This window comes from Primulina huaijiensis, chromosome 8, assembly GCF_012295235.1.
Source record: "Primulina huaijiensis isolate GDHJ02 chromosome 8, ASM1229523v2, whole genome shotgun sequence".
Lineage (NCBI taxonomy): Eukaryota > Viridiplantae > Streptophyta > Magnoliopsida > Lamiales > Gesneriaceae > Primulina > Primulina huaijiensis.
This window is the reverse complement of record NC_133313.1, coordinates 15,201,467-15,214,167: the sequence shown is the minus strand read 5'-3', so window position 1 is coordinate 15,214,167 and position 12,701 is coordinate 15,201,467. Positions and strand designations below refer to the sequence as shown.

General features: G+C 38.4%; 3 protein-coding genes across 3 annotated transcripts; all 3 read left to right on the top strand.

The window, feature by feature from the left end:
- Positions 1-974: 974 nt before the first annotated feature.
- LOC140982421 (protein METHYLENE BLUE SENSITIVITY 1-like) lies at positions 975-1,594 on the top strand. The gene has a single exon (XM_073448916.1). It carries the CDS (start codon positions 1,045-1,047, stop codon positions 1,351-1,353), a length of 309 nt encoding a protein of 102 aa, XP_073305017.1. The 5' UTR covers positions 975-1,044; the 3' UTR covers positions 1,354-1,594.
- Positions 1,595-6,954: 5,360 nt separating this feature from the next.
- LOC140982102 (uncharacterized) lies at positions 6,955-7,593 on the top strand. The gene has a single exon (XM_073448517.1). The coding sequence runs from the start codon at positions 6,955-6,957 to the stop codon at positions 7,591-7,593; it is 639 nt and encodes a 212-aa protein (XP_073304618.1).
- Positions 7,594-8,058: 465 nt separating this feature from the next.
- LOC140982101 (uncharacterized) lies at positions 8,059-8,613 on the top strand. The gene has a single exon (XM_073448516.1). The coding sequence runs from the start codon at positions 8,059-8,061 to the stop codon at positions 8,611-8,613; it is 555 nt and encodes a 184-aa protein (XP_073304617.1).
- The last annotated feature ends 4,088 nt before the right edge of the window (positions 8,614-12,701 follow it).

Genomic DNA, 12,701 nt, shown 5'->3' with positions numbered 1-12,701 from the left:
TCAACATTCAACTTTCTTATTTTCAACACAAAATATCATATTCATAATTTTTTTTATTATTTTTAAGAAAAAAAGATTCAATTGGCAACATACAGATAACCTTATCCACTATTCTTGCAATCATATATTTAAGAATAAAAAAGATATTAATGAATAGATTATATGGTATCTCAGAGAATATTATTAACTTAGGAAAATATATTTAGAATAATTAATTTTGATTGTAAAATATGATTTTTTATTTTTATTTTACATAAAGTCCTCTCGATATTTTTAGATTTCTTTTAAACTAAAGTTGAGATTAAGAATGCGATATTTTTAAGTTTTTTCGAAAAATATTTGATTTGTATTTAAATTTATCGAATTTGAGCTAAACTCGAGCATGTTCGAACTTTTTTCGAGTCAAATTTGAGCTCAAATTATATCGTTAAATATTTTTTCTTGATATTTTATTAATAAAATATGAATATATATTAGATTAATAGATTCGAAGTCTTTTAAATATTTAAATTATATTAATAATTCAAATCTTTTGAACCAAACTCGGACAAAAAAAAACTTAATATTTTCGAGCTTCTAATATTTTATTTCGAGCTTTAAATTTTTCATTACATTTGACTCGATTCGATTTATTTACATATATGAGTAAAAAATAATGAGTTTATTTTTTTTAAATCATTATACTTTTTAATAAAAAAATGCATTAAATAATGATACACACATACATGAATTGATTTCTCATAATCATAATAATAATAAATCTCTTGTAAAATAATTTTATAGATTTATTTTTATGAGACTCAATTTATTATTAAACTGAAAAATAAAATTTTTAATATAAAAAAATAAATTTTTTATTAATCGAATCGAATTAAATTGAAAAATAAAAATTTTTATTTAAAAAATAATATTTTTTATAAATCGAATGGATAATAGTTTTTATTAATAATGATAATTTAATTATCTCCAGAAACCCTCGTAGGTTAGGCACGCCTGATTGATTTTTTGGGGTTAGCAAAGAAAATCGCAGAATCTTCCACAATCATGACTGGCAAGGCCAAGCCCAAGAAGCACACGGCCAAGGAGATTGCTTCCAAAGTCGACGCTGCTACGACCAACCGCGGCGGAGGGAAGGCGGGCCTCGCCGATCGTTCCGGACTGGATAAAGGTGGACACGCTAAACTCGAGTGCCCCCTCTGCAAGACCACTGCACCCGACATGAAGTCTATGCAGATTCACCACGAAGCGCGCCACCCCAAGATCCCCTTTGACGAATCCTCGCTCGGAAATCTTCACGCCGGAGCCGATACTTCCAAGCCTAAGCCCTGGGTGCGAGGCAGCCACAAGAAGTGAAGCTCGATCCCCTCTCTTCTTGGTTGCTGTTCCCTGTTACTTATTTCCTTCCAAATTCAAAACCAGAAAAAAATTTCATATCGCTATTTGCACTTGTGCTATTACGTAGATGCTTACATCAGCAATAATTTTAGCAGACGTGGGAAACTTCTGTGTTGCTGTATTGTCATATGCCGCTTCGGTTTATCATGTTGTATGCATGAAAACTGCATATCTGTGTGGATGAAGTTGCTTTGTGGTATGTCTGTGCTAACTGGTGTTGTTTATTATTGTTTGATTTTCAAGATATGTAGAAATAACCACCCCCTTCATTCTTTCTAAGAGAAATTGGACTTATGTATCACAATAAGTTGAACTTGGAAACCTGTTATGGAAATTGGAAATGTTCTTGTAGATTCGTAAGGGGTGATGTGATGCTTTCTTGACTCTTATCACTTATCACTCTTGAAATGGACTTATGCATCACAATAAGTGACACTTGAAAACCTGTATGGAAATTAGAAAATGTTCGCAAAGTTTCATAAGGGGTGATGCTTTCTTGACTCTAGCAGTTGATGGTGTGGAAAGACCAATCTATTTAGGAACAACAGGGGTGACATAGCTTGTTTTTTTCAACGCTTTGAATGAGTTATGCTTTTACCTATGTGATTGTTATTCTAATTGGAGGGCTTGTTTTTAGTATTATCAATGTCAGTTCATCGAGATATGCTGAGCATTACTGCTAAGTTGTCTATCTTCTGATTTCAAAACAATAAGATGAAAAACCGAGTCACTTGAGAATCTTTTTATCTTTAGTTTGTGATTTATAGAAGTTTTGGCTCACTGTGCACTTGGATATTACTCAAATGAAATCATGTGGTTTCTTTCTTCTATATGATTGATTCTCTCAGTGTTTTAGACTTTAGTATGAAGGGCGGTGGGTAAGAAATTAGAACGGCACACATTACATGTACGACTTCTCTGCTCTATTTTATGGGAATAGTCTTTATCACAATTCATGAAAGCAGATTTTAACGGATTTGCTGAAATCCTGTATTGAGTTTATGCTTGATTTCTGATATGCACGCATCTGCAAAATTATTGTGACAATGAGCTTTATATCATTATATGGTAGTCGAGGCTTACTGTCAAACCTTTGTTGAGGTATTCTAGTTTCCCATAGTTTCTCATCTACTTTGGCAACATATCCGGCAAGTTTGTTATGAAACATAAAATCAGCAGTTCGATATGAATATCTTCTGGTTACTAAACGAAATAGATATGTCTAGTTCAAACTTCACAAACATGCCAATCAGATGTGTGTGTGTTGAATGTACTACAATATTTAAGTTGTGGATTGAAAAATCAATTTATTTTGCCAGTGTCCTTAATAATGATTTTTATTGGAATTTTGGTCCAACAAAAACATGATGCTATCTGTTCGAATGTTGGGGACTGTATATTTTGGCAAACTGTGAACTTTCTTTCCTTGTATAGTTCCAGATCATGGTTTCGCTTATCGTCACATTATGGTATTGCTCTAGTGATTGGTTGTGTATTAGATTTCCTCTAATGTTGTATATCTTGCATGTTATCAATTTAACATGTTCTTTTGTTCTTGGTGATGCTGCCAAGTGCTCTGTTTGAGGTATTGCCATGCCATTTGTTTATATTTTTTACATGCTCCAACACGTATTTTCATCATCTGTTTTATGGCATTGAACTAATATATTATTGTCATGTTTGACCTGATGATTTGTTTTCGACTTCATGACCAAGGTGTTTCCGCATAGTACTTGTAACGTACCGTTCTTGAATGAATAATAAACTTTCAAGTTGTGATAAAAATAAACTGCTCGTCCAAAATATTTGCAATAAAAACGATTACAAATATAGTTTGCAAAAAAAAAAAAAAAAAACTGGTTTAAACAACATAAGGCAATATCGTAAAAATCAAAGTATTTGAATCAACATGTGTAAATGCTTAAAACATAGGCGGTTCTCGGGTTTAGCTTTCGTGCAGTCCGAGCTAGCTCATTGGTCTTCGCCCTTCTTCTCCTCATACTCGTCCTCATTTGCATCGATCAAGTCTAGTGAGTCAAAAAACTCAACATGTATAAACTGAGAATAACAAATAATACGTAATAAAATACATGCATTTTAAAGTAGAGCGTACATACTTAAACTTGAACGTACTTGCATAAACATATACATGTCATTATTTCATAAACATTTTCATAAACGTACTTGTATCATAAATATTTGAACATACATAAACATAATCATTTTGCGTAAAGATATGTTTCAAAGCAATTAACCAATCTTAAATGCACCTGGTCAGACTAGACCACAGTATTGGGCTGACAGGGATGTCCACTACCACATACATGAGATCTCTGGTCATGCTTTACCGAGTGGATTGGTCTCCGGTCATGCTTTACCGTTTTCCAATCTTGATCTAAACCCGGTCATGCTTTACCGGGGTGGAGAGGCTCTATGCCACGCTCACTGACTTCTAAACTCGTTCATAATTGGTTACAAAACATTTAACATACCTCAAAAACATAAAATATTTTCTTTGCACGTCGAACATACTAATACATTATACATGCCTGCCCAAGACAAAAATTTTAAAATTTTTGTCTTTCAGAGAGCTTGGCGCTCGGGCGGTAAAATCTTACTGCTCGAGCGCGCCCCGTCCAGAAGGTCTGGCGCTTGTGCCGTAAGATCTCGCGCCCGAGGGTCGGTCTGCACGAAAAATTTTGAAAAGCAACACAGTTGAGCAGTCACACGACAAAGATCATAACTCACTCATTTCTTGTCCAAAAATTACGAATTTACTGTCAAATCGAAGGTATAAAAAATTACTACGTTTTATATGTTGAAAGTGTTTCCAGAAAATCAACCGAAAATTCACAGTAATCAAAATGACAGCAGACTTGTTTTTGAGATCTAAAATTTTGATCCAAAATCGTTTCAAAACATTTTTGCTCAAACTTATGCACAACATACATGAATTTTTACACACAATAAACATCAAAGCATATAATATGACAAGATCGATGCAATAACAAAAGAATATACATGCTTTTGCGTCTAAACGCTCGAAGATAACGAATAACGACGTGGTGGATCACGAGAGATATCTAGGAGACGACTGCTGCACGTTTTCTTGTTCGAAAATGAGTGAAAATCTTCAAAAGTTTGCAAGGAGAAAGGGTGGTTGCTGTAGAATTCTATGAACCCTAGGTTTTCTCTTTTAAAAAAATGAAATGAAACATGTGTGTGTGCAAGTGTGTGTAAGCCGTGAGAGTGTGTGTGTGTAAAAAATGTTGACGTGTGTGTGAGTTTTAATTAGGGGTAATTTAGCTTAATTAAATAATTAACATGATAATTAAAATGTTAATCCACACTAACTTTACAAAAAATCCCCTAATTAAAAATAAAATACACAATTGATAAACTTTAAAAATTTTAAAATCTTAAAATCACCTAATAAATAAATTAAGCTTTAAAAATGCTAAAAACTTAATAAATCATTTAAAATGTCACATTTTCAAATTCTCAAAGTTCAAAAATCCCAAACTAAACAAATTTCCCAATAAATTAAATTAGTCTTTAAAAAAATGCTAGAACTTCATAAATCGTTTTAAAATATCAAATTCTTGACTTGAAATAAAATACCACATTTTCTCTAAATAGCCTAAATCGTCGTCGGTCTCTTTTCCCGATAGCGCATCGAATATTCGCCTGAAACATACAACTCAAGAAAACTTTTTAACGTGCATCAATTAAACATATAATAATTTGAAAATAATGCTAATTATAAATCATGAATCGCTAAAATCATTTTAAAACTAAATAAATAATTTAGTAATTTAAATAAATGCATGAGTTTTACGTGTACTGATTTTGGGCTGTACAGTACTTGTTATGTTTGACAAGAATGGTATATTCTATGTGCGTGTAAGCAGTTTCTTGTTTCCTTTTCAACTTGATTCTAATGGTCCGTATGGATCAGAGTTAGTTTCTGGTGCCTAGAACATAGTTCTGGGTTCTAAGGGAAATTCTTGTGCAATTTTTTATGTTTGGAGACTGAAACTTATTTAAGACGTCAAGAAATAGTGAAGGAATAGAAAGTACGGGGCTTAATAATTTTGTCTGTTTGTTGTGCCTAGAACATAATTCTGGGTTTTGAGGGAAATTCTTGTGCAATTTTTTATGCTTGGAGACTGAAACTTATTTAAGATGTCAAGAAATACTGAAGGAATAGAAAGTACGGGGCTTAATAATTTTGTCTGTTTGCTGCGTTCTTCATCCCTTGAAAATTATTCTCCTTTTTGGGCCTTGCCTGCGCCAAGCAGTTATAAGCACAAGAATGTAATTGCATTTTAACTAATCGAGCAAGCCGAATTGATTAAATTCAATATCATTCCTGACTTGCTCAGATGAAACCAATTGGTTTGATCTGTATGAGCAAAAGTTCCAATAGGACATTTGCTTTGTAGGGTTGTCATCTTAATTCTGGTGGATGATCTTTTGCTTACAAAATTTGTGACAGACTTATCTCGGGCTTTCTACTTTTCCTTGTGAGTCTGTGCCGATGAGACAGACAAGCTTGCCCAGTGTGTTGCATGTCGCTCAACTGACTGTTTGTGTAGCTAAACATGTTGATCCATAGATGAAAAAAATAAAGAAGACAAAAAGACTATGATACCCCCATAAGAGTCTGGGTCGTATATGGATAAGCCTATTCAGAGTCAATATGCATAGTACTTTCCTCAGTAGCCGGGCATGGTGATGTCGGGGATATTCTTTCCCCGAGCAATCAAGAGTCCGAGCTCCCATGCAAGCTCCCGGGAACTTTTACCCATGCTACCTCGATAACCGCGCCACACTCGAATGATATCTTATCTGTCAGAACTGCAGGGATTTGGCGTGTCAAGGAAGCTATCAGAAGCAGGGTATGGAAAGCCGCCTTACCATACTTAGCAGGTGGGCACTGAAAACAAAGTAATCATGGGATTTCCTCCTATAAATAGCAGGTATACATCTCATTTACAGATTCTGGAATTCTGAGCTTTAAACACTCACGTATATTCATACATACACAAGCCCTTCACCTTTTTCCTTCACCTACTAACTTAAGCATCAGAGTGCTTACGTCGGACACTCCTCCGGCGCCCATTCACGAGTTTATTTCATTGTCTGCAGGTCACGGTGGAAGCCATAGTTCACAGATATATCACCTTTCTCAGTTTCCTAAAACAGAACTCTCTCATCATCTGGTGGATTGCCCACACATTTCATACCTAGTTCACCTAGAAGACATCATTGGCGCCGTCTGTGGGAAATTGAGCTCAAAGCGTTGATATGGCTCCTGCTAGAAGAACCAACCAAGACACATCCCGGGTCCTGGGAGATGATACACTTGCCTCTGGGCAAGGTGGTTTTCCACCTACGAGACCTCCACCTGTCATTACCTTGTCCCCGAAAGAATTGGCTCAGATTATATCTGAGGTGGTGGAGAAAGCTGTAGCTCGGAGAGATCCTTCTCATCAGGCTACATAGTTGGGAGGAGAGCAGGAGAGGGATCAGGAAATAGGGGAGGAAGAAGCGAAGATGGAGGAAAGAGAATCTAGTACCGGGTCCAAGTCCCCGACTGTGGTGGAGGAGTTGCAAGAGTTGAGACAGAAGATGAGGGTGTTGGAGGGACAGATGGAGGGTAGAAGTCGTTCCCAGGTAGTTATTAAAGGATGCCCGTTTTCTGAAGCTATTGTCCGGGAACCTCTTCCTAGTAACTTTAAGTCTGCCAAAATTAGAGATTATGATGGCAATGCAGATTCCGAGGAACACCTGGCCAGGTTCAAGAATATGGCCATGTTGCACTATTATCCTGACAGAATTAAGTGCAAGGTATTCTTGACCACTCTAGTTGACTCAGCGCAGAGGTGGTTTGAGGGATTGGCCCCTCAAAGTATCCATTCCTTTGAGGATTTTCAGGAGGTGTTTTTACACCAATTTAGTAGCAGTAAGAAATACAAAAAGACTGCATTTAGTCTTTTTGAAGTTAAACAAAGTCCGAAGGAGAGTTTGAGGGATTATATTCGAAGGTTTAACAGAGTGGCTTTGGATGTCCCTTCTTGTGCCCCTGAGACTAAGACAACTGCATTCACCCAGGGGTTGAGGGAGGGTGAATTTTTCCGGTCACTAACAAAGAAGACGCCTGAGGACTTTGAAGATTTGCTAGGCCGGGCATAAAAGTATATTAACATGGAAGAAGTGCAGAAGCAGAAGAGGGAGTCGGTAAGGGGAGAGAGAGGAGACCGGGTCTCTAAGCCCGAGGAGAGAGGACAGAGAAGTGGTAACCCGGTGCATTTTTCTCATCACGTGCCCCTGAAGATTACTTGGGATAGGGAGGTCCAAGAATATAGTAGGGATTTGCCTCTATCAGAGCAATATACCAGGCCGGAAAAGAAGGGGTTTTGCACCCTTCATAAAGTGTGTTACCACAACACGGAGGATTGCAAAACGCTCAAAAGAGATTATGTCCCGCCATTTGTCCAGGGACCTAAGCAACCCAGCAAGAAGCCGAGGTTTCCCCCCTGGGCAGCTCGGTAGCTAGGGCCTAGTACCAGGGAAGATTCTAGGAGTACCCCGAGGGGAAGAAGAGGGACAGAGCCCAAGAGGAAGAAGTCTTAACCCCCGAACTTGGGGGTGATCAAAATGATATCTAAAGGTTTCACTGATGGTGATTCTAATCGGGCTAGAAATTCGAGAAGTAGAAGAGATTGTATGGAGGTGGAAGGGGTGAGCAAGAACGAGGTAGTGATTAGCTTTGGCCCTGAAGATTTGAAAGGTGTCAATTTTTCCCACAATGATGCCCTGGTAATTCAAGCCAGGGTAGCAAATTATGACATTATAAGGGTTTTTGTGGACTCGGGCAGTTCTGCCAATGTTATTTTCAAGGAGGCCCTCATATATATGGATTTGCAGGGATATCATTTGGAAGCAGTGGACACATCACTTTTTGGATTTTCTGGCCATGTTATTTATCCCGAGGGGGAGATTGTCTTGCCCTTGACTCTGGGTACCAGGGAATTGAAGAAGACGGTGATGACTACTTTCACTATGGTGGATGCCCTGTCATCATATAATATCATCTTGGGGCCGGAGGCCATGAATGAGCTAAGGGTCGTAGCATCCACTTACCACCAAAAGATTAAGTTCCCTGTGGGAAGCCGAGTAGGTGAAGTCCGGGGAGATCGACCTTCTTTTTGAAGTGTTATGTAGAAACGATCCGGGTGGACCAGAAGAGGGCGAGGAAGGAAGGGAAGAAAATCCAGAGATGTGGGGAGATGGAGAGGGTAGTAGAGAAGGGAGATGTCCAGTTTGTGGCAGAAGAGGAGCAGGAGGCGGTGGATATTGGGCAAGGCAAAGAAATCCGGGTGGCCCGAGACCTTGATGTATCCACCCGGGTCAGTTTGATAAATTGTTTAAAAACTAATCTTAATGTTTTTTCCTGGTCCCAACAGGATCTATTAGGGATCTCACCCCTGATAGCGGAGCATTACTTGAACATCCTCCCGGGATCTCAACCTGTGAAGCAAAAGAAGAGACACTTTGGTCTTAAGAAGGACAAAGTGATTGATGTACATGTTAGAGATTTGCTGAAAGCCAGTCACATTCGGGAAATACAATTTTCTACCTGGCTCTCGAATGTGGTGTTGGTGCCAAAATCTACAGGGAAGTGGAGGATGTGTGTGGACTTCAGGTATCTCAACAATGCTTGTCCCAAGGACCATTACCCACTGCCTAGAATTGATCAGTTGGTGGATTCCACATCTGGATATGAGCTGCTCAGTTTCATGGATGCTTACCAGAGGTATCATCAAATTCTCCTGGCCAAGAGTGATCAAGACAAGGCCAACTTCATCACCTCGGGAGGCACATTTTGTTATATTTTCATGCCTTTCGGATTGAAGAACGCTGAGGCCACCTATCAGCGTCTCATGAATAGAGTGTTTGAGAAGCAGTTGGGCAGAAATGTAGAAGTGTATGTGGATGATATCTTGGGCAAGTCCAAGGAGGTTGCTGGTTTCATCTCTGACTTGGAAGAGACTTTTGCCACTCTTATGAAGTATGGGATAAAGCTTAACCCAGCCGAATGTATCTTCGGCGTAAAGAGTGGTAAAATTTTGGGATTTGTGGTTATTGATCGGGGGATTGAGATAAATCAAGAGAAAGTCAAGTCTATACTGGATATGCCATCTCCTCGGTCTGTCCGAGAAGTTCAGAAGCTGACCGGGAGAATTTCATCTCTTTTCCGATTCATATCTCGGTCAGCGCATCGAAATTATCCATTTTTTCAAGTCCTTCTGAAAGCGCAACAGTTTGGATGGGATGAGAAGTGTGAACAAACCTTCCGGGATCTTAAGAGCCATCTAGCAGAGCTTCCTGTCCTAGTGAAGGCAGAGCTCGGGGAGAAGTTATTTGTTTATCTATCCACTACAGAGTATGCTGTCAGCTCGGTACTGATAAACGAATAAGTATCTGATCAGAGACATGTCTATTATGTCAGCCATGCTCTAAGAGGCCCCGAGTTACGTTACAGTGAGGTGGAAAAAATAGCTTTGACCTTGGTCATGACTACCCGGAAGCTGTGACCTTATTTTTTGTCACATCAAATCGTTGTGCTTACCAATAGTCCTCTAGGGAGGATTATGACTCATTCAGAAGTATCTGGGCGGATGATCAAGTGGACAGTGGAGTTGGGGGAGTATGAAATTGAGTATAGGCCCCGGGTTGCCATTAAAGCACATGTCTTGTCATATTTTTTATCAGAGATGGTTCAGCCTGATAGAGAGGAGGTTTGGAGAATATTTGTGGATGAGGCGTCTAACCTTTCAGGATGTGGGGTAGGAGTAGTGATAATAGCGCCTCGAGGAGAGAGGATTAAACTGGCACTAAGAATTGACTCCCGGGAAACTAACAATGAGGCAGAGTATGAGGCTGTCCTGGCCGGTATCCGAGCTACCCGGGAAGTTGGAGCTTCTCGGATTATTTTGTACTCTGATTCACATTTGATCACTCAAGAGATAAAGGGCATTTATAAGGCTAAGGATGACATGATGCTTAAATATCTAAAGCTCATCAAATCCTAGGCAGAAGTTTTTGTGGATTGGAGTATTGAGCAGATACCTCGGGAGGAGATATATGCAAGTTGAATGAGTAAAAATATTTTAGTTGAAGCATTTTATCAAACACTTTGTATGCAATATTTTGGTATTTGAATAACACATAAAATACTTGAACAATGCATCTTTAAAACAATGGAAATAATAAGTAAATGCAATAAACAAATAGACACGAATTTGTTTTAAGGATGTTCGGAGACTTCAAATGCTCCTACGTCACCCCTTCTTCCCCCTGGGAAGAATTCACTAGAAGACATTGATTTATACAACTCTTAGTACAAACCCACTCAGCTTAGGACTTACACTACTGCCTAACTGAACTCCTAGCTCTCAAGATTTTAGGCATAACCTCACAATCAACGTATTGTTTAATGTCTCATATGCAAAGACTACATACACAAGTTTATTGTCTTTGTGCAAGACTCACTCAACTAATCTTTGAAGTTCAACTCTCTTGTATATGTGTGAGTTATTGTGTGAGGAATTTATCAGTTACAGTGTACATCTCAAATGTATCCTCACACAAGGGCTTGTGCTCTCAAGTAACTGATTTCTTCATGCTAATTGCCCATGCTTTGAATCCCCTTCAAAAGCTCTTGTTTGATCTTCAAAATGTTGTATTTATAAGTCCCAACAATGATATATACGTTAGACACAATAATATGACCGTTTGGAAAGTTTTTGTACTGTTTTTGAGATTGCAACGGTCAAATTCGCCTTGGTGGACTTTTTCCCGAGTAGTCAACTCTGGTCAACTGGTTCAGTTCAATTGGTCTGGTTCAGTTCAACTGGTCTAGTTCAATTTCAGCTGGTCTGGTTCAGTTCAATTGGTTCTATTGGTCAGCAGCTGGTTCAGTTCAGTTCTATTGGTCAGCTGCTAGTTGAGTTCAGTTGAGTTAGTCAGCAGCTGGTTCAGTTCAGTTCAGCTGGTTCAGTTGAGTTGGTCAGCAGCTGGTTTAGTTCAGTTCAGCTGGTCAGCAGCTGTGTAAAGGCCTAAAAATCCGTGCTTGAAAAATTGCGGAAAATTTAAAAATTTTCTTTTTAAATAAATAAAATTGCCCCATTCGTAATTGAACTGATAAATAAAGTTTGATGTTCAAAGTGACAGCGGAAGAAATTAACATTTTTCGAAACAACAGTTAGAAATTTATCCAACAATATATAAAAATGTCTGAGCAATCAAATAATAATAAATGCTGAAAATGAGGTCCTCGGGTCCCACTACTGCCGACTCGAGCTGGCTCACTGATCCCCGCCCTCGGTCCCGACATCATCAGTACCTACAACAATCAAGTCTAGTGAGCCTAAAGACTCAGCATGCATATATCGTAAATAACAAGTAAATAAATAATAAAGTCGCATGCAAGTGAAAATTTCCTGTAATGAGGTGTAACGTAAAATATCATTTCAATGGTAATTATAGTACGTGCATAACTGAACTGAAAATATCATAGTGAAAATGTTTGCTCCTTGGAGCCCTGTAATGAAATAACTTGTAATAATTTTCTGGTGAGATTATGGTCTACGCAAGTGGTCCCTGAACTGAACTGAACTGACCGGTAACTGGCGACCGGGCCGGTAACTGGCGACCGGACTTAATAATGTATGTTTGATCAGACTACTGCCACAGTATACTGGGTGAAACAACTGAACTGACCGGTAACTGACGACCGGACCGGTAACTGACTACCGGGTTTAATAATGGTAGTAAAGTTCCCACAAGCAATATCACATAAATCTCAAAATGAACATTTTTGCACGTAATATAATTAATTAACATAATTAAATATCCTAATTTTACTGAATGGATTGGATCGCTCCCAGGCTCGCTGTAACCTAAATATGCCATGAAAAATATGCAATAGCTTTTACTTGACCAAACTATGCAATTAAATCCAAAAACTGAGACAAGTGCGCCTAATGACTTCGTATTTAATCATGACTCCGAACCAACCCGAACCAACACTGAAACATCATATAGTCATGATTAAAATACGCTTAAAATGATGAAGTAGTACCCCTAAAATGGTGAGGGTCGAAATCTAGGTGGATGGAGGCCAAAACATGAAACGCTCTTTCGAGAGTCAATTTGGCACATCGCACCGTAAATTCTCGTACGACCTCAAAAATGATCCGAATCACAAACGGCCAAAAACATGACCTTCCTAACTT